The following is a 22,009-nucleotide window of genomic DNA, read 5'->3' on the forward strand; positions in this document are numbered from 1 at the left end:
GTGATGCACATGGGTACTTGGGGCCATAATGGACTCCCACACTTCTGCCAAACTGCTGCTGTTAGCTCTGTCCCTCTCACACACAAAGTACAATGTAAGTGATCATTTTATTCAGAACACCTAGCAATGCAGATTCTGTCCTTTCTGTCTCCTTTCATCCTACCCCTTAGGTGTTTCTTTCTCCCTTCAAAATTCTAGAGAAAAGAAAAAGCTAATCTGCATTAATATGTAAATGACTCCTGACAGCTTCTTGTATTCTTTCTCTCAGAAAAGGGAAGGAGAAGAAGGGTTTGCCTTATGTTAAAATTTCTCTTTTTAAAAATTAACTTTTAGGGCGCCTGGGTGGCTCATTTGGCTAAGTGTCCAACTTCATTCAGCTCAGGTCATGATCTCAGTTTGTGAATTCAAGCCCCACATCAGGCTGTCTGCTCTCAGCACAGAGTCCTCTTCTGATCCTCTGTTCCCCACTCGCTCTGTCCCTCCCCCACTCATGCTTTATCTCTCTCTCTCTCAAAAATAAATGTTAAAAATGTTTTTAATAATAAGTGAACATTTTTAAAATTAACTTTTAGAAGCACTTGGGTGGCTCAGTCTGTTAAGGTCATGATCTCACCATTTGTGGGTTCAAGCCCCGTATTGGGCTCTGTGCTCACAGCTTGGAGCCTGGAGCCTGCTTTGGATTCTGTGTCTCCCTCTCTCACTATCCCTCCCTGGCTTATTCTCTTTATTAATTTTTTAAACATCAGTATCCTGGTCATGATATTGTACTATAGTTTGGCAGTATGTTGTCAGTAGAAACAGGGTGGATACCTAGGATCTCTCTATATTATTTGTTCCAACAGCCTGTGAATCTACAATTATCTAAAAAAAATGTTTAACTTTTAAAAAGATTTAAAAAATGTTTTTATTCCAATTATAAATTTCTTGTCCATATTAGAAATTAAAATTTTTAATAAAGTCTAAGGAAGAAAATGAAAATTACTCATAATCCTGTCATCCAGAAATATTCAGTTGGTATGTTTTTACATGTCCATAATTTCTAAATTAATTGGAATCATGCTGTATGGAGCCATACAGTTTTCTACCTTGCATTTGACATTTGACATTGTATTGTGAGCTTGTTCTCATGTAATCAATTTTTTTAAAACATTATTATGATGGTAAAATATTCCATCTTATAGATATACCATAATTTATGTAATCAATCTCTTCCTTTTGGGCATTTAGTATATTTCCAATCTTTTTTATCATTAGAGTATCTTTGCATATATGCCTTTCACTAACTCACTACTCATTTCCTTAGGATGGCTTTTTTGGGAATAGAAAAAGTAGCTTAAGGGTATAAATTTTTAGGCATAACGTAATACAATGCATACAATACAACAAAATACACAGACTGTAAGTGTTCAGATTGATGAGTTTTGAAAGTTGTAGACAGCCATGTAAGCACTACCCAAAACAAGATATAGAATATTTCCATATATCACCCAAGTTTCCCTTTCTGGTCTACCACTCATTCTCCACCCCCAAAATAGCAACACTTCTTGACTAGGGTATCAGTGTTTTTAAGGCTTTCCATGGGCAGACAGTCCAGTCCCCGTGTATCAGAGAACTTGTGTCCCTGGAGGATGGGGGAAGCACATTTTTAAAGGGATTAAAGCATTGTGAAACCCACAAAGTGAAGGCACAATCATTAGTAACTCCAAACCACTCAGACCACACTCGGGGTCTCCATGCACCCAGAATCCATCCATTATCCACTGGCTGCCTCTGGTCTGCCTGCACCTGCACTTGCGAACGTGGGTCCTGTGACAAATGGGCTGGAGTGTGCATGGAAAGGTGGGTACCTGGTTGGGGTGGGGAAGATGCTCCTGTGTGAGCAGAAGGTAGGCATGGATGAGGGAGAATGGGCAGGGGAGGGAGCTTCTTTGGGTGGTCCATGGGCCATGCCAGGCTTACCTCCTTTTCTCTCTACCAGGCTGTTCTTTGCTGGAGCCAGAGAAGGCCACCTTCCCAGTGTCTTGGCCATGATCCATGTGAAGCGCTGCACCCCAATCCCAGCCTTGCTCTTCACGGTAAAGGCCCCTCCTTCTGCCAGTCCTATATACACCCTCCCTTTTTGTACTTACTTTGAGATGGGAGTTCACACTTCCCCCACATACCCATGTTCCCCTTCTGGCCTGCTCCTAGGTTTCACTGGGTCTTAAATAATATGGCAAATGGCATACATGGGCTTTGAGACACTCAAGAAAACTAACAAGGAAAAACCCTGAGTCATGAAACACCTTCAGGCTCTCACCCTGGCTCATTTCTATTCTCCCATCCTTTTGGGTCAGACTGAAGGGACTGTCTCACAACTCTACTGCCTCATAAAGAAACTTCTTTCTTGGCTGTTTCTTGCGCCTGTTGCCCACAGGGTTGCAGCTTGGGCCCCTGCTCCTGGCTGATTGTTGCACACTCCCACCACTCCCCTCAATCTTAATACAGGAGGCTTTGTCTATCTCTTGGGAAACATCACTGAAACAAATTGAGTGATACGGGTAGGTACACCAAATAAGAAAAGGAAGAAATGAGGGTAAAATGGCCCAGAGTAGAGTCATTTACAGGGGCAAAAAGAAAGAGACTTGTCCCACTGAGTCTTTTGAGTTATTTTTTTTTCTTTCTGGATCCTGAATGAAATATTGAAAATGATCTTGTTCCATCAGAGAAGCAGTTAGACCAGAATAATAGAGCTCTCAGGAGTCAAGTGCAAACATTGTACAACATGAGGGGGAGTTTCAGAATGTTCAGCTACAGGATGAAGGCCGTCGAGATTGGTTAGCTGTGAAAGGTGCCTGGAGAGCACCTAGTACTCCCAGTGAGCCACAGGCTTGTTTCCAGTTTGAGCCATTGGTGCGGTCCTGTGACTCCAAGGCAAGTACAGTCAGAATCTGGCTTATTCATCTGTTAAATTTTTCTAGATTATTTTCACCATCAGATCTTACAAGAGAATTGAACCTTCTCTTGGCCTTAACAAATTAACAAAGGGGCAGAACATGGTTCTGAGAGAGCCACCAAGATGATTTTGAAGTTGGAAAGTAGACTCTTGTCAAGAAAACCTCATGGGATGTTAGGAGACTTAGATGGGTTAATATTTGTAGAACACTAAGAACAGGGCTTGGCATCTAGTAAGTGCTTTATAACTGTTATAAACAGTTATATTTTTTTGGCTGGGATTGTTATAAAACCGTGATATTTTTTAAAAGGAGGGGGAGCTAAATTGGATGACTCAGCCAGGAGAAGAGAGTGAGGGCAAGATTAAAGCTTTAATCTGCAGTTAACAATCTTCCCTAAGGGATTAAAAAAAAAAAAAAAAAAAAAAAAAGCTTGAGCTACAGCCAAGGAAGAAATATAAATGAGACCAGGGCAGACATAAAGCCACTGCCACCAGTGTGGCCAATCCAGTTGTTTACAGCCACTCTCTGTTCTGATTGATTAGTGCCCATGCCATACCAGTGGTTAAATATTTTTATTATCACTCCTCCAGTAAGAAAGAACTTCCTGGCAATGAAGGTGTTAGCAATGGCCAGGATGATCAGGGGATGCTTGTAAAGTCTCCATTTTGAGACATTCATCATGAAATGGTGTTGTCTTTCTAGAGGCAGAACAGTCCCCTGACCTGTAAATAGCTCCTCCAGTGTCCAAACACCTCTCTGATTACTGATGAGTTTCTCCCATTCTCCGCAGTGTATCTCAACCCTGCTGATGCTGGTCACCAGCGATATGTACACACTCATCAACTACGTGGGCTTCATCAACTACCTCTTCTACGGAGTCACAATTGCTGGACAGATAGTTCTTCGCTGGAAGAAGCCTGACATCCCCCGCCCTATCAAGGTTCCAGAACCTGTCCTTGGGACCCCCTCCCTCTCCTCTACTGGTTCTAGCTTCAGTTCAGATTTTTAAATCACCTTGTTCTCAGCTGCTGACCAGAGATCATAATCTCTATGATGGTAGCAGACCCTCTGGGAAGCAAGGGCTATGTATGAATAGGGCAGCCATTCCCATTTTCCACTGGAGATAGGACCAGAACAAATTACAGCTGGAAGAATGTTATATTAAATGATACTTTCATCAGGCCATTTCTTTGTTTCCTATGACTCTTATAAACTCCAGCTGATTTTGCCAGACTCCCTTATCTCCAACATTTTCCTGAACCCACCAGTCTGGCCAGTCTCCCCCTCATCCCTCCAGATAGCTGAGTTTACTTGAACTATGTCACCATCGCAGAATGGGTTTACTTCTCCCATCAGCCTATCCAAATCCTAACCATTTTCCACATAGGCCTCAAGTTCCTCCTCTTCCCTAAAGCCTCCCAGTCCACTCCAGCCCTCTATGACCCTCCCTATTTAAACTGCTATGGCCCTATATGTGGTAGGGTCCTTGGTAAACCTATTGAAGGCTACAAGAGGTAACTGTGTGGTTGGAATGTATGAGATTGCTCAGAACAACATACATGAGAGTACTATGTGTTCTCCTGCAAATTAGAAGAATAGAGTATAGCCCTGAGCTATTTAAACAATCCTATTTTAGAAACAGAGGGGACTAGATCCTTCCAAAAGATTCTTCCAGCTGAGGAATTCCAGCTCTCCAAATCTGTTTTCCATCACCACTTTCCTACCACTTTTAGAAAGCCTGCTAGAAGTATGACAACGTAGAATACCCCATCTCTCCCCCAACCCTTGCATACCCTCTGAGAAGATATGACAAGGAAGAGAAAGGCAGCTGAATCTAGAGTCTTAAAGAAGACTCTACTGGGTACTCCCACCTGTGGCCAACCAGATGGGATGAAGTCCATAGAGCTGATGCTTCTTTTTGAAAACACTGAGCCCCCAGACTGCCTTATACTATGGTAGGTTTCCTGATTTCTCGGGCCTTGGCAGATTTATCTTCTCAAATTCCTTGAGAGAAACACACTGAGATGATCTTGGGATCAGATCTCCCACATTGAGAGGGATGGACATTTGCCCACATCATGCCCAGATGAGGGCCCTGCCTAGAACTGGGCAAGGGGCAAGGAGCCTGATAGATCCAGGCCGCTTTCTGCTTTCCCCTCCCTCATTTCTCCATTTTTCCTCTACCCTACAACCTCAGCAAATATATACCAACATACCAGCAAGCTTATCAGTCCCCATGGGACTTCTCTGGCTGCCACAAACACGTGGCATAGATGACGAGGCCTTGTTTGATCCTGCCCAGAAGAGAGGATCCAGTGAGGTCCATTCCCTCCCTAGTTCCCCTTTCCTCTTCCTGTCCCACTACCCAAGTTCATCAACATTTGTTGACATAGCACGTGATCTGTCAGGTATAGGGGTGTGGAAGCCACAGAGCTAAGTGGAGCCTACCCTTTGCCCTCAAAGATGCCTCCCTGTAGGTTGAGAAGAAGGAGGACACCCTGATCCTAGGACCCGTGGCGTCTACCCAGCTAACGGCACCTCTGCTCCACAGATCAACCTGCTGTTTCCCATCATCTACTTGCTGTTCTGGGCCTTCTTGCTGATCTTTAGCCTGTTATCAGAGCCCGTGGTGTGTGGCACTGGCCTGGCCATCATGCTGACTGGAGTGCCTGTCTATTTCCTGGGTGTTTACTGGCAACACAAGCCCAAGTGTTTCAATAACTTCATTGGTGAGTTGTTGAGGGTGCTGGATGGCTAGAGGGCCTTCTGGTCTGGCCTGGGTCTCCTGGTCAGGAGGCCTAGGCTGGTCCACAGAGCTCCATAGAAGAAGACGGGATGAGAAAGGGTGGGTGCCATCCCAGAGACCTCTGAGGAGGGGAGAACAGCTGAGGTTTGTACACACAGACCTTAGACCTGTAAGAATAGGCAACTTGACAGCCATCCTATAGGAGCTGCCCAGGGTGAAGGCCAGGGTAGATCCTGGAAGTAGTGGTCAGCTGACATAGTAGGGAAGGTAAAGGACGTCTCCTGAAGGTGGTGACGGCTCTGCTGAGTCTACATCTGGGGCAGGAGATCTGGGCAGGGCCATAGCCTGGTTGGCCGGGTTGGTGGGATGCTCAGCACTGATCTGTTCTGTGTAATCTCCCATAGAGCTGCTAACCCTGGTGAGCCAGAAGATGTGTGTGGTTGTGTACCCTGAGGTGGAGGGGGGCTCGGGGACAGAGGAGCTAAATGAGGACACAGAGGAACAGCGGCAGCCCATCTACCAACCCACTGCCTGCAAGGACAAGGACTCGGAGCAGCCCCAGCCCTGAGGACCACCATCCCTTCTCAACTGGTTCCTTCCTCCTCCACCCCCTTTTTGCCTTCCTTCCTGGCCTAGGTTCCCCCCCCCCCCCCGCAACACACACACACACACATACACACCCAGGGGTGTGGTCCTGGGTATGGGTGTAAAAGACTATAAACAAAGACACTGACACCTGTACCCAAAGAACCAGCTTCTTGTCACCTGGGCCTGTGTCCAAAACCCTGGTGAGGGTTTGCTCCAAGCAGTGGGAGGAGAGTGGAGCTGGTGGGGGGGGGGGTACCCTACAGGGCCTCCCTGCACCACCCTGAGGGCTCAAACCCTCACTTGCCTCCTCAGGAGCCCAGTTCAGTACTGCCTTCCCTCCCCATTCCTGAGCCCAGGGGAGGCCTCCCCTCAGAGAGGTGGAAGCAACAGTGAGTCTGTTGGGGAGGGACAGACTCAAGCAAATCTGTCATCTTTAAAGGTCAGCTAGAGAGACCCGTATCCCTCTCCCTTCACTAGGGGCCCAAGAAATCAGAGAGATGCTTCCCTCTGCCCTCTCCTCTCCTGCTCCCCATGTACCTCCCCCTACCCCGGCTTGGGTTCCCTGGCTAGAGCAAGGTTCCTGTGGGGACACCACCTCCCTATTGAGCTAAGGACCAATGAGCAGGAAAACTGCCCCTTCCTCCTAACCCCAAGCCAGGCCTATGGAACAGATTGGGAAAGGCTCAACATGCAGAAACCCAGCCCTGCCCCTGTCTCCTGCATCCTGACCCCCACTCGGTGCCAAAGCTTCCTGAAGCCAGAAAGTCTTGTTTTCAATGTAGTGGTCAGTTTTCTGATGGCAAAGCTGCTCAGCTCCTCCTCCCTCCCCACTCCCTTGAGAAGGAGCTGTCACTCCATTATCCCTGCAGCCATGCCCCCCCCCCTCAGCCCCTGCTGTGCCCTCATTGTGTCCTTTTTCTCCTCTCTGGCTTGGCTCCAGGACCAACCAATGTAAGGCTCCCCAAGCCTTTCAGGCCTGAAACCCAAGCCAAATCAGCCTTAAGTCACCTCCCATCCAAGAACTGGACCTAAAAATACTCCCTAATTTCTAACCCTCAGGACAGACCTGGTATGAAAAGCCTTCCTGGAATTGAGGGTGGTTTCCCACCCACCCCCCAGAAGTCTCCATCCCATAAGCTGGGAGACTGTTTGGGGAGAGAGTATCTTCTGAAGGCTAGTTCATCCCTCCTCCCCCAACTCAGATACCCCCCTTTCTGGTCCCACCACTGCCTGTCTTTAGACCGCCTCCAAGACAGGATGAAAGGGCAGTGGCAGAAGGTACCCGTTTTAGAGACACAGTCTCTATGGTATGTGGACTTCTGGCCATCCTGTGGGCAGAGGCTGCTTTTCCCTGTACTCCAGAGGAAGCCATGTTTGCCCTGGGTCTTGCAGCCTCCCCAGCACACTTGCTGGGCTAAGGAGTAGGATCCTTTCATCACAAAGCAGGAGCCCCCCTTTCCTACCTCCCTGTACCATCTGCTTAGACTAGAAAACGTGGGAGTCCTCCTGGCTTGCTTGGCTCCACCACCTCCCCACCTGGCCTGCTTGACCCCCCATTGGTGAGCTGCCAGGTTCCGTTTGAGTTCTGGTCCCTTCCAAGCGGAGGGTGGGCTAAGGCTGGCCCCTGGAGGGCTCAGGGGACCGTCCTCCTGTTCTCTGTTCTCATTCCTCCAACCTCCATCCCTTCTTCAATTGTTGGGGTTGATTTGTTTGTTTGTTTCATAAAGTGAATGCCTTACTTTTTTGGATAAATATTTTTGAAGCTGGTATTTCTATTTCTTTTGGATTTTTTAATGTAAGGTTGTTGGGGGGGAGGGGCTTAGTTATACCTGGATGATAATCTTCTGTCTTTGAGTTGGTTGAGGGTTAGAGTTCGTTTTATGGAGGGTTGTTTTTTGTTTTTTGTTTTTCTTTTGATGTAATAAAATTTTAAATGGAAATGAAGTTGTTGGTGGTAATAATTCAATGATCTCCTGAGACAGAGTCCCCAGGCGTTTGCTATCTTGTGAGGAGGTTTTAGTTGCCGGATTGCCCCAGGATGGCTCTTGCTCTGTCCCAGGGCCCCAGTGCCAGTACAAACAAGCACCTCTTTGGGTTAGTTGTTGTTGTTGTTGTTGTTGTTTAAACTGTCTCTCATTTTGAACCAAAAACTTTCTCATTTCTTCAGTAAAGTCAGAAAATGTTAAAGACCTGCTCTGTGCCCTATACTGAGAGCCCGCAAACTGGCTGGGAAGAACCTCCTCCCTGCCCAGGTCGGGTGTGGGACAGACAGCACTGAGCTGAGTGGAGGGAGGCAAAGGCAGGGTGGTTCCCCGAGGCCCGGTCAGCAAAGGCTTCTGGCACCAGGACAGCTGGCACCAGATGGGAAAGGAAGGGACAGACTAAGCCTGTGGAGAGATGCTAGGGAGACTTAGGAAAGCACCCAGCCAGATCCAAGGGGTTTGACAGGCGGGACTAGGAGGTGAGGCAGGGACCCGCTCAGCTGCACAGAGCAGACAGGACCCTGTCCAGTGGGAAGACTAGCAAGGCTGTTGAGTGAGGACAAAGGAGGGAGCAGGTACAGTAGGAACAAGTCCTCCTGGTGCTTTGGGTTAACTGCTGGAGGAAGTTGATGGGATTAGACCCAGTCCTTGCTTGGAGTGCCTCCTTTGTGGGCAGCCTCACAGCTGCCTGTCCTGGGGCAGCGTTACTCCAGAGCCAGTGCTTCGGGCAGACATGGGCAGGGTGATTAAGACATCACCCCTACCATCAGGGACATGTGAGGACACAGGCAGGCAAAGTGCCTCCACTCCCAGTCCTAGCCTGGCCTCAACACTCCTCATTTGTGGCTGGCATTTCTTCTAGACTGAGACTAGAGGTGTGCCAGTCACAGGGGCACAGATGCTTGGCTCTGAGTCCCAGGTCAGCATCCACTAAACAGCTGTGTGTCCTTGGGCAAGTCACTTAACCTCTATAGCACTTTTATAGAAAAGAATAAAAAATATTAAACCTAATCTCAAAGGGTCCTTCAGTCTCCCAGCCCAAGGTTGTCCCCAGAGAGAAAGGGCAAAACTGGGCAGAGGCCAGTCTTGTGCAAGAGGCTGCTCTCCACGACTCAAAAGTCCACTGGTGTGTACCCCCCTGCCCCGATTACACACACTTTTCCTTTCCATGGACTGCCAGCGTATCCTCCATGTTGTCTCCAGCAAGTCTGGCCCTTCCCAATCCCCTCTCACCCTGTGGAGACACTTGTTCCTATCCACTACCACCGTCCCCCTAAGGTGACATTTGCTGACATTTTTAACCTGGTCAAATGGGCAAATGTGGGTCTCCTCCTGGGCAATATGCATTTATTTTTAACCTGGGCCTTTACCTTGTCAGTCACTTTAATTGTAGGAATTCAGATGCTCTGACCTTAGGGACTTTGCGGGTCACTGAAGTCATAGCTGCTTGAGCATTCATTTGTTAGTTGCACAAGATATCTTAGAACCATTGTGTCCAAGGTATTTTGCCATATGCTATGAGAATAGCAAATTACTCCTAAATTTTCCAAATCAGCACAGAGTTCAAATACTTTGTCCCATTGACTCCCCAAAAATATTCATACTTGACAATCCACCTTTCCTAATTGTAATTCAGGCAATATGGTCACCACAGTTGAAGAAGTCCAAAACATGGATCTGACCCTACCCTCACGGAGCAAATAGTCTATGAGGGAAAGAAGGCAAGAAGGCACATGGCACATACATGTGCACTTCCGGGCATTGCTGACTGCCCACACCAGGTGGTGTTCGAGCTGAGTCCACCAGATCCCCAGAGCCTGCACGGTGCCTGGTGCCTATGCGCCAAAAATACCTGTCAAGTTGAGGCATCGGATGAGGCTACAGATAGTTTGTCTACTTAAGAGACACAGATAAACCACAAGAGGTGGTCAGAGGAAGAGTGGAAGAAGACTGAACATTTACTGATGATAATTGCTCTCTATATACATTATCTTATTCAAAGTTTAATTAAACAATCTAACCAAATAGACTTTACTACTGCCATAAAACCTTGCCTGAGGTCACCCAGCTGGGAAGTGACAGAGGTATGACGTAAGCCCAGTTCTCTCTGACCCTTCACTGCCATGTTTGCCTGCCTCCCTGTTGGAAGGACCTGGTGCAGGAGGTGCCTTTTGAACTGAGGCCTATTACAAAGTTACTAAGATAATATATCATGCATTGTTTCAGTTAATGCAAACAGGTAGCAACGGAAGCAGTAGAGGAGAAAATGATCCTTGCTGGCCAGGGAGGCTTCTTTCCACTCCTGAGTAACTCCACGGAACCCAAGAATCCCCCAGGCCTTATCTGACACTGACTTCCCCTCCCCTGTTCCTGTCCAGTACCCACTCCTCCCCTGCAGAGACATCCAGAATGCCACCCACCCCACCCCCGTCAAACCCCTCGGTTACTGGGAAACACTGATGTCAGTAATCCAGCAGCCTCAGCCACGAGCCTGGGAGGTGAGGGACGGAGATCACTTATCTCCCAGTGGCCCCAGCCTTTCTCATTTCCTGCCAGCTCTATTTGCACACTTCCCTGCTTCCTCCAGCGCTGCCCCCCACCCCCCTTCACTGCCTACTGACACGGTCTCTCCCTCCCCGAGGAGGGCTGACTGAGGGCAAACATGGCTCTCTGAGTCACACAGCTCCCCCTTTCCATACCCCTTCTTGCCTGGGGATTTTAAGAACAAGCCTACTGCCCTTTTCCCCAGGACCAATGCTGCATTCTTGTATGACCTTGGGAGGTTCAGCCTTTCAGCCTTGCTTTCCTCTTTTATAAAAATACCCTCTGTCTTGCTTACCTTCATCCTAAACCCACAGGGAAATGGTCAGCATGGAAAAGTAAATGCTTCAATGATCAAAAAACAGAACTCCAGAAAAAGCCAGGCCTTAACCATCATCACTATTCCAAAGTCGGAGAGGGCTAGAGTTTCTCCTCATTGAGACAAGGCCCTGGCCCCAGTCCTCTCAGCCTGCCCACTCTCCTGGTAACCACACTGCAAGCCCCCACCCACCATGGTTCTTCCTCCTTCTGGGGCCCAGGTGTGGCTTGCCCTTGCCAGGGTTGCGGAAGGCTGCCCTCTGCCGTCCGCCTGATGCATGACCACAGCAGCCCTTCAAGTCCTGAATTCTGGACCAACATTGCCACCTGGTGGCCAACAGAGACACTCCTGCCAAACTGAAGCCCTTCAGCTCTGGTACGTATAAGACGCAAGGACCTTTGAAAAGGAGTTAAGATAGAAATCTCCCCATCTGGTCCCTGACGTCTGTCTCTGGGATGCACACAGATCTCCCCATGCCAGGACAGGGCTCTCAGAGAAAGTACCTCAAGCTGTGCCCTTGAGGATTGGGGAGGAAGGAAGGAAATGCTAACTAGCCTGCCGGGTAGGCAGCCATGTCTTTATTTGCATAATTTATTTTAGAGTTCAATGCCACATATACCGCCTCTGCATTTGCCCCCACTGTGACCTGTCCCTTCATGTTCCCTACTTATCAAACCTTCTGGCCTCCACAGGGTACTCACAGCATCTGCTGGTGATAAAAGAGTTGGTGACACATTTCTGTGTCCTTTCTTTTCTGGACCTATAGTCCCTTTTGTAGGTGAAATTCAACAGGTAAAAAGGAGCAACTGCAATACCTCTAACAGGAGAGAGGGGGGAGTTCCCAGAAGAAAAAGGAAAGGGAAGGGAGAGGGGGCCCAGCATGAGACCAAAGGTTCAGAGCTTGGGCTTCTCCTGGAAACCCTGCAACAGAGTCCCAGGAAGAGACAATGACAAAAGAGAAGTCTTCTCAAGCCTTGCAAGAGGAAGTGGACCCAAGAGACACGCATCGAGGTCAGAGAACGGCTATGCAGAAGGAAAGACAGCAAACCAAGCTGCAGTGAGTGCCTGAGCCCTGTGGCACAAGGCACAGGAAACAGGGCAGAGCCCCAGGACCAGCGCAGGGGGCGGGGACACAGTGCCAGACTGAGGCTCTGGCAGTGCAGGGCAGCTGGAAGAGAGAGCACTGGAGCCACCAGAGGAGTGTGGCTGTCGGCTCCTAGGCACAGCCTGCCTGAGGCTGGGGCACGGGGCCCAAGTCCTGAGCAGGTGCCTCAGCCAAGCCTTGGCAGTCAGGGGCAATGCCAGGCTGCTAGGGCTACTGAGGGCTGGAAACATAAGAGCATTCGGGCTATTGCACAGACCCTGTACAAGAACCTAGCAAATGCTCTGCACCACAGTGCAGGGCCCGGGTGTGGCTTGGTCCCAGGACCTGTCACTACTTCCTAAACCCCTCAACACACCCTGGCCTGTACACAGGAGAATGCCCTGGGAGGTGGGGCTACAAAAGGAACTGACTGCCCCTGGGAGTAGGTGGAGTCGAGCACTGGGGGTCTGGGGGGAAAGGGGGGGTGGCAGCAGAGAGGGAGGCGTGTCCAGGGAGGAGTTCAGATCAGGCTGGGGGTCGGCACTGGCAGAAGGTTTTCCCTGTGCATTCTGACTTGGCACCTCATCTGCACAGAACTTTTTAGAAGTCGGAGGGAAGAGGATACTCAGAGTGAGGTGTTGCCCTCAGGGAGGACTCTGGAATCCCCTAGACTCAACAGGGAGGGGGGAGGCCAGAAGCATTAGCTCCCGGGCATCTGAGAACCCTGGCTTGGACCCTGACCAAAGAGTGCTCCCAACTGCTAAATAGGCCAGGGCCCCCCTTTCTCTAAGCCCTGCATCCCTTCCCCCGGGGTGCGCCCTGCCCCTCCCTGAGTCACCCCAAGGAGAGGAGGAAAAAAGGGAAGAGAAAAGAGGCATTGACTAGAGAGGAAGGAAAAGAAAACAGCAGAGGAGGGAGGAGAGAGAGGCCACACAGGAGTGGGTGACAGAAGAGTCCGGAGAGGGCAGATCTAGGGCAGATCTAGGGCAGGGGGAGATAGGGAGAGGGCAAGCCGAGCATCCCAGAGGGTGCCCCAAGAGCAGGGCTGCAGGGGCGGGGAGCCGAGGGGGCGGGCCGGCCATGTCTCACGGGACCTACTACGAGTGTGAGCCCCGGGCTGGCCAGCAGCCACTCGAGTTCTCAGGGGGCCGAGCGGGGCCTGGGGAGCTTGGGGACATGTGCGAGCATGAGGCCTCCATCGACCTCTCCGCCTACATCGAGTCTGGGGAGGAGCAGCTCCTCTCTGACCTCTTCACTGTGAAGCCGGCACCTGAGGCCCGAGGACTTAAAGGACCCGGAGCCCCTGCCTTCCCCCACTACCTGCCGCCCGACCCTCGGCCCTTCGCCTATCCGCCACACACCTTCGGCCCTGACAGAAAGGCTCTGGGGCCTGGCATCTACAGCAGCCCGGGGAGCTACGACCCCAGGGCCGTGGCCGTGAAGGAAGAGCCCAGGGGGCCAGAGGGCAGCCGAGGGGCCGGCCGTGGCGGCTACAATCCTCTGCAGTACCAAGTAGCACACTGTGGGCAGACGGCCATGCACCTGCCCCCAGCCCTGGCAGCGCCCAGCCAGCCCCTGCGCGTCCTCAAGGTAAGAGCAGGTCTCCCGTCCCTGCCACCCAGGGGCTGGAGAGAGGCCCATGTGGTGCCGGACTCTGAGCTCCCCGCTTACGCTAATGAGTCTGTTTGGTATTGCTCTGTGGAACTGACTCAGCCCAAAGCCCTCTGTGCTCACCGCCTGGCCAGGACCCCTCTTTGCTTCTCTGTGAACCCACGCTTATCCTGGACCCCACCATGTGGTTGGAACCCAGTATGTCCTGCAGCCGCTGTGGCCAGCTGACCTGCCCTGACCTCAAGTCCCACCAGCTTCTCTGCTGCCCATCAGCTCTTTCCTCTTATTTCTCTGCCGCCTGCTTCTAGAAGAGAAAACAGCCACTGATCGTAGGACTAGAGACTCGAGATAGACTGAAGGAAAGTGTCCTCAGACCGTGTGGGAACATGAAAGGAAGTTTTGGTCAGAGCAGGGGACCTTCTGCATGTGGCAGGGCAGCGGCACTTCTTACTGAGAGCCAAAAGCTGGCTCTGGATCCCATATTTCTTTGACGCCTAAGGGTGCCCATGTTGCTGGGATTCCTGTCCTGCCTCCGCTCTGCTTCCTGGCCAGAGCCTCACCTCTCGTCCCTCTGTGTCCCCTCCAGGCCCCTGTGGCCGCCGCCGCACCCCCCTGCAGCCCCCTTCTCAAGGCACCATCCCCAGCTGGCCCCTCGCACAAAGGCAAGAAGGCTGTGAACAAGGACAGCCTGGAGTACCGGCTCCGGCGGGAGCGGAACAACATCGCTGTGCGCAAGAGCAGGGACAAGGCCAAGAGACGCATCCTGGAGACACAGCAGAAGGTGCTAGAGTACATGGCAGAGAATGAGCGCCTCCGCAGCCGCGTGGAGCAGCTGACCCAGGAACTGGACACCCTCCGAAACCTCTTCCGCCAGATCCCTGAGGCTGCCAACCTCATCAAGGGCGTGGGGGGCTGCAGCTGAGCCCAGCTGCAAGACTGTGGCGCCAGCCCCTGGCCCGGCCTGACCCTGCTAGGACCCTAGAGCCCTTCACAGGTCAAGCCTGAGATATAGACAAAACGCAGCGGGTGGCAAGGGAGGAGGGCAGACCCCAGCATGATGATTCTTTGGCTGAATAAAATTGCACTATGACTCAGGAATGGGGCTGCACACTGGCCTAGGTGTGTGCGGGGGATGGGGCGTTGCATGTGTGGCATGGGGGCCTCAAGGGCGGGCGGGAATGCATGTGGCTGCGTCTGCATACCTCTCAGTTCCGTGTGCAAATGAATATCCAAGAATACAGATACACGGCCCACAGCTCTCCTCCAACACACCACATGGCCAGGCGGTGTGTCTGTCACTCTGCTCCTCTTTCCCCCTGCCCCCACCCCAACCCACTCCATCCTTCTGGATAATGAAGGCACTCCACCCCTGCAACCCCACAGGCCAGGAGCAGCCTCTGGATATTTCCCTAACAGAGTTCTGTAGCTCGTGGGGGGATCCCAGAACCACCCGTCCCTTTGCCTAGGCTGCTGACCCCAGCACCTTGATATACAGGTCTGGGAGCTCCTGTCAGCTTTCAGATGGCTCCACCACATTTATGGTTCCCTAGCTCTTAATCCAGGACTTGACCTCTTGTCTCCAGTTCCACAGCTTGAGCCTACCAGGCTGACATCCCCCCACAGCTCCTACCCACCCACCCCCACTTTGGCCCTCATTCCCTGGGGCTCAGTTTCCCCAAAGCACTAGAATCTGAGTGCCTAGGGAGGACTCTGTTGGGGAAAGCCTGAGAGCTGTGTGTATAGGAGAAAGTTGGTAATGACGAGAACAATCACCTCTGTCAGTGAAACCCCTTCGTTTTTGTTGTTGTTGCTTTTTATTGTTGATTTATTTTTGAAAGAGAAAGAGAGTGGGTGCACGAACGGAGGAGGGGCAGAGAGAGAGGGGGAGCCCCAGAATCCGAAACAGGCTCCAGGCTCCGAGCTGTCAGCACAGAGCCCAACACTGACTCAGACTCACAAACAGTGAGATAATGACCTGAGCTAAAGTTGCACACTTAACCAACTGAGCCACCCAGGCGCCCCCACCAGTGAAATCCTTTGTGCAAAGTATTCTTTCTTGCATAGAACTCTAGCCCAAGAGGCTCCATTGGAATCTCCCTCCAGTTCTTCCCAGCTGTGAGACCTGAAGCAGTGACTTCTCTCTGTGCCTCGGTTTCCTCATCTGTACCATAGGGTAGTATTAGTACCCACCTCACAGCGTCATTATGTTCATAGATAAACAGGGCAGGAAGGCCCTGTTTATCTATGAACATAGTAGGATGAATATTTGCTAGAACTGAAAGGACCTCAGGATTTCATCTAAACTTCTCATTTTTCAGGTAAGGACACTGAGACCTCAGGGAGAGAAAGGGACTTAGCCAGAGTCACACAATTGCTTAGAGGCAGAACAAAAATTGGTCCACAAAAATCACAGATCTCAATAGGTGCTGGAAGAGACCTCAAAAGATTGGCTGGTGGGCTTTGGCCTCAGACAAGCAAGATAGTGTGAGCCACATCTTACAGATAAAGCAGCTGAGGGCCAGAGGGGATAAGAGACATTCTCCAGAGGCTCTCTCAGTCCCTTTGCTGTGTCAGTACATGGCATTTGTCTCTCCTCCGCGCTCACACCTTCCCCATAGAGGCACACAGCACAGGGTGGGCCTGAGAGGCCCATCAATAAGTAACCAGGAATTATGGGCACAGTGAGAAGTGTGAGACACAGTAGGGGCTAGAGTCTCTCCTGGGCCGCCAATGACGTGTGGGCTGCTGCTGAGAAAGCCCAAGTTAGACATCAAGGAATAACTTTCTGATAGGGGGGAAAGATCGGGTCTTCCCAGTCACCTGTCTCTCCCTCTGCCTCCCTTCCTGTCATCCCTACATCCACAAGGGCAGAGACGTCCTACATCTTGGGCATCCGTGTGCACCAAGCCGGCCTCACCCAGGACTCAGTCCCTTTCCTGCCTTTGCCTCTGTGTCCCTCGGCACCCTGTCCTACATCCCTCCCTGGATCCCACCGGCCCAGATCTGGTCTGTGCAGATAGAACTGAACCTCTGTAGATGGTTTATTCCCTCAGCCGCGGGGCCTCCTGAGTTTGTAAGGGGGACACGCCTGTCTCTGTGGATGTCCAGGAGAATCCCGCACCTTCCTTTTAGCCCAGGGGGATGGGGTTGCATAAGGGGGGTTTGTACAGAACATGGTAAGTGACTCAACCTCCGGATTTCCTCCTCTCAGCTCAAGACCACTGCCCCTTGACTTATTTCCAAGGTTCTGGGCGATGGGACCTGGGTTGCTTCAGCATCAACTCCATACTTCTTTCCCACAGTTCTGAACTGGGTCTCCTCCCAACCCCCCACCTTCCTCAGGGCAGGTGCTTGGCACCAGGGCTGGAAGAGGGTCCCAGCCCGGCCATGAGAAAAGAACACACCTGCTCCCTGCATGACCCAAAGTGCCGAGCATGCCCCAATTCTCTGGCAGGTCACATCCCAGGGGAATGACAGCCAGAAGTCCCACTTTCTGAATGAGGCTTTTAACCTGACCTCCCCCGGTTTGGGCCAAAGTAACTTATTCAACAAGTATTTGTTGAGCATCTTTCCTGTGCCAGGCCCTTGCAAGGTGTTGAGAACACAGTAGTGACCAAGACAGACCCAGCTCTTAGCTGAATGAGTAGGAAGAAAAGGGCAAGGAGCAAGTGCACTGCTTCCTTTGCCCTTCTAGGTGCCCCCACCCTTGGTCACCCTGCTGTGTTTCAGGCATGACGGGGTGTTGGAAGGCAGCAGGAGGGCAAAGTTGGGTGCTTATCCCCCAACTCTCTCCAGTGAGGGACAGGTACTCTCCACTGCTCTCCTTCCCATGATCCGCGCTCTGATGGCCTGGGGGCTGTAACAGACCCCTGCTGCAGCGAGCCATTTCTTCATCTTGCAGTTCTCCCTTCATCCCATTCAGTCACACCTTCACAAACACCTTCGGTCAATCCATTAATAACTCCCATTTGGGGAAACCAAATAAATAAGCAGGAAGTGGGGTTATTTTAGCTGGGGCGGTCAAGGAAGGCTTCTCTGAGAAAGTGACACTGGAGTTGAAAACATTTCAAAGGAGGAGGCAGCTGTGCCAAATTGGGGCAGAAGTGTTAGCAGAGGGGAAGGCAGAGGGGAAGGCGCCCAGGTGTCCGGGTGATCAAGAAAAAGAAAGAAAGCCAAGTGAGACTGGCTTAATGGAAAGAAGGAGGAAAAGGATAAGCAAGAAAACACCTCCCTCTGTCTCGAATGGAACTGCAAAGAACTCTTTCCACTCCCTCTGTGGGGCAGGACAGTCCCTAAGAAACTGCGGTGTCACAGAGAGCAAGCATCCAGCACCCAAACCCCTTTTCCAACCTACTCTCATCCCCCTTTTCTGAGGGAAAGAAGAGGCAGAGAGAAGTGTTAGTCCTCAGGATGCGGTGACTTTAAGAAACCAGCAAATCAAGTCCAAACAGCACACACGTGTGTTCCCATTGCTTTAGGCTCGCAGTGGGCTCGGGGCCCACTTTTCCTCCACGAGCTGAACTGGATGACTAGGATGAGAGTGCTGAGCTGAGAGACAGACCCTCAGGCCCCTGGGAAATGGCTGAGGAGAAGGAAGGCTATTTTGGCTGTACCAGGAAGACAGAGGAAGCTGCCCAAGGTGAGCCCAGCCAAGGTCAGTCCTGCAGTGGCCGCTTGTGAAAGCTGCTCCCCTGCTCAGTGAACACCTCCCCACCCCACCCCCCCATGGATTGCCACACGCCTGGTCCCCCAGGGCCCCCATCCCAGTGTTGCAAGATCCCGGTTGGGGTTGTGGGGGTGGAAAGGGGCCTCTTCACCTCCACCCCTACCCTGCACCAGCCAGGGAGGGGGCGCTGGGATGCAGGGGGCTGTGTAGGAGATGCTGAGACAACAGTAGCCAGGGCTGGCTGAGGGCCTGTGCACCTCCTGTCTGACAGGCCAGTCACTTCCTGTCACCCTCGCTGGCCCCTAGCAAGCAGACCTCTTTTCTCAGCCTGTGCTGTTCCCAAGTGGGAATGGTTCAACTTGGGCAGGACTCCTGATGGGCCTCCGTCAGCTGCTCCTATAAGCAGGCCCTGCCCGAGAGACACTTCATCGGCTCCTGAGAAATTCCCTGAGGCTACCCTGCTGGGGACCTGGTGGGAAAATGGCTGCAACTGGCCATCAGTTCTGACTTCCTGGAAGAAGCAGAAGGGTCCTAGGACTTGGGAAAAGCCAAACTTCCTAACAGGGAGAGCCCCACCGACAGAGCGTAGCCTCCCCTTTGGTTTGAGAAACAGCGATCTAAGGTAGCTAGAGGCAGGCCAAACATAGAATGGATCCCCCCCAACACCCCACGAGCCAAACTTCAACCCGCGGCCCCAAACTGTCCAACCCTCTGTTGCCCCCCACACCTAGCACTGTTGCCCCTGACCAGGCCATCCAACCCTGCTGCAATCGGGACGGTTTGCAAAACGCCTGCTAGCTCCCGCTTTGTCACCATCTGAGGTTAGGACTGTCCTCGGGAGATAAGCCCAGGCCCCACCCGCCCTCCGGAGTGAGACTGCTGGCCTGCTGCAATCGGGACGGTTTGCAAAACCCTCGCTGGCTCCTGCTCTGTCACCATCTGAGGTTAGGACTGCGCCCCAAGATAAAGTCTAGCCCCGCCCCGGCTCTGCGCGCAGACCTCTCAGGCAGCGTGGCCCAGAGACACAGCTCCGGGGAAGCCTCACTCAGGCCCAGCACAGAGATGCCTTCTGCCTGGGCCTCCCCCTCCCTCCCTATCCCCTCCATCCCTAGCCTCACCTCTGTACGCAGTCCTCATTACCACCCTCTCCGGGCACTGGCCGTCTGCTCTCTTCACCTTCCACCCCCATCCTTCCTGCCCCCTCACATCCCTCCTGTCTCCCCACCACACCCATTTATGTATCCATTTGCTCAAAGAATACTTACAACAACTACTCCAGGCTGGGCACTTTGCTTGTTCTAGAAGCTACAGGATACACAAGGAGAACAGTCCCTGCCCTCACGGGGCTTAGAGATTCATGAGGAGGGCAGACACACGTAACACCACAAATAAATTGATAATTCTAAACGGGCAGTGCTGTGTGGCAAAAGTAAAGGGGCGACTGGGATGGAGGTTAACAAGGGCCCCTGACTTAAAGGTGAAGGTCAGGCCAAGGCTTCTTCAAGGAAGTAACATGCAGATACATAAAGGTGAGGAGTCAGTCGGTCTGGCAAAGAGCAGGGATTCCCAGCAGATGGAGAAATCTATGCCAAGGCCCCCGGCAGGTTCTTCCTGGTCACTTGCAGTGGCTGGAGGACAGATCTCCCTCTGATAGGATCCGGAGCATCAGAGGGAGGACCCACCTCCCAGAAGAGGAGGACATTTCCTCTCCTCTAAGGAGAAAGAAGGGACAGCAGGACAGCGACAGGCACAGGTAGGATGTAGCAAGCTGTGGCCGGTTCTGTCTTCACCAAGAGGTGACTGCCAGTGACTAAGTAGGAGGCTCTGAGAAGCAGGCTCCAAGGTGTAAGGCTCCAGGTGCTGAGAAGACAGAGGACTGAGCTTTCTGACTGGAGAACAGGCAGCTGAAGTCGATGATGACAATGGAGTGACAACAGGCTGTTCTCTTGGGTGATTTCACTCCGTGGTCCTTAGCTGCTGGGGGCCAGGGTGGAGAAGTCAAATGCTGGGAGGCAGGATGGACAGGATAGACAGTGAAGGGGGGTGGGGGGCACTTTCAAAGGAAGGAATTGGTGATGTGCATGGAACCCAAGGCTGAAGATGAAAAGACAGGAAGGGCCAGCAGTTCTTCCATGAGCCTCTAGAACAGCTGCAGTAAGCCGACTTGAGCAAACAAACCGTAAGGAAAGGAGATCATATCAGAGAGCACGATGTTTGATTCAGTTATTTCATAGGTGCTGCAGTTTCTGATGATGATAAGGCTTCTGGAAGTGGCTTTCGAAGGTGGAATGGAGAATGTTAGAGACGGGCGGGGGAAGGGACCCAGAAGTCAGTGTGCTGGATGGAGCTTCCACACAGGCAACACTGCCACTGAGACATCCTCTGCTCAGCCCCATCCTCTCCCACACCCCGCCCTTGTCCTAGCTGGCCTCCCCCTCCTGCCCTTCCTCCTCAGCACCTTCCCTCCCTCCCAGTCCCTCATTTCCTCCCTCTGCACCCTCTTCTCACCTCTTCCTCCCTGGGGTCTGCCACCACCCCCCGCCCCCGCTTCTCCCATGCCTCATCCTCTTCTTACACTGCTTTCCTCCAATCTCCACCTGTTCTCCCTGCCCTCCTCTTTCTCATCCTGCCCCCACAATCTATCACGATCATGCTATGCCCTCGGGAGCACTATTGCATGGTGGGTTAAACCCCACTTTCGCCACCTCTTCACGTTGCCTGATTTTGCCGTGCCTCAGTTGTAAAATTGGGTATTTATAATAATATCTACCCTGGAAGGTTGCTGGAAGGAAAACACGAGTCTAAAGTACTTTAGAAGATGTCTGGGCACAAAGGGAATGCTCACATGACTGTTATTCTCACCCTCTCTCCTTACCTCCTCTCTTTCCTCCCAGCCACCTTCCCACCTCCATTATCCCTCAGTGCCTACTTCACACCTCTTCAAAGAGGCACAGGCGAATCAGACTCAGCCCCTGCCCACAGTCTAGCAGAGGAACAAGCACAGAAATAAATGTCAGGAGAATATAAGCGTTAGATGTGCAAGAGCTGTTATTTGAGAACAGGGGCTATGCGAACCACCTCTGCATGGGGGAGTAAAGAAAAAACTCAGCAGGCGGATACTCTCTCATCTGGCTCTAGGAGGATGGGGAGGAATTTGCCAGAGAAAGGCATGAAAGAGGTATTCCAGCTGAAGAAACATGAGGTGTTTCTTGTGCTGTTTCTGCTGGAAGGTACGAAGTTCTGCAGACATGTGTCAAGTTAGGACGAACCCTGGCCCTGGTGGGGGCGCCCCTCCTAGGCCCAGCCACAAGGGGGCAGCAAAGTATAAGGAGTGGCTGTGGAGGGGCCAGAAAACAGCCACATTGACCTAGACTCCCTTGCCCCAAGCCTCACCCCCAGGGTTTTCCCCAAATCGGCTGTCCTGCCAGGAAAGAGGGAGTCTGACAACGTGCAGAATAGGGTTTGTCTTAGAAAAAGAACAAGAGTCCCCTAAAGATTTGTGCAAATGTTGATAAGAACAGAACAGATCTCCACTG

The 22,009-nt window shown here is 51.7% G+C and overlaps 2 protein-coding genes across 3 annotated transcripts in view; both read left to right on the forward strand.

Moving 5' to 3' along the window:
- Positions 1–8,214, forward strand: part of SLC7A8 (solute carrier family 7 member 8) — a 48,524-nt gene extending 40,310 nt beyond the window's left edge. For both annotated transcript variants that reach the window (XM_029952109.1, XM_029952110.1), the window contains 4 exons: positions 1,979–2,075; positions 3,727–3,876; positions 5,488–5,665; positions 6,087–8,214. In XM_029952109.1, coding sequence (XP_029807969.1) covers positions 1,979–2,075; positions 3,727–3,876; positions 5,488–5,665; positions 6,087–6,250 — 589 coding nt within the window. In that variant the 3' untranslated portion in view covers positions 6,251–8,214. The remainder of the gene's footprint in view (positions 1–1,978; positions 2,076–3,726; positions 3,877–5,487; positions 5,666–6,086) is intronic.
- A 4,885-nt stretch (positions 8,215–13,099) lies between these two features.
- CEBPE (CCAAT enhancer binding protein epsilon) lies at positions 13,100–14,905 on the forward strand. Its single transcript, XM_029951777.1, has 2 exons — positions 13,100–13,786; positions 14,394–14,905. Exons 1-2 carry the CDS (start codon positions 13,277–13,279, stop codon positions 14,727–14,729), a joined length of 846 nt encoding a protein of 281 aa, XP_029807637.1. The 5' UTR covers positions 13,100–13,276; the 3' UTR covers positions 14,730–14,905.
- Positions 14,906–22,009: the final 7,104 nt, after the last annotated feature.

The sequence above is a fragment of the Suricata suricatta genome, chromosome 9 (assembly GCF_006229205.1).
Source record: "Suricata suricatta isolate VVHF042 chromosome 9, meerkat_22Aug2017_6uvM2_HiC, whole genome shotgun sequence".
Classification (NCBI taxonomy): domain Eukaryota; kingdom Metazoa; phylum Chordata; class Mammalia; order Carnivora; family Herpestidae; genus Suricata; species Suricata suricatta.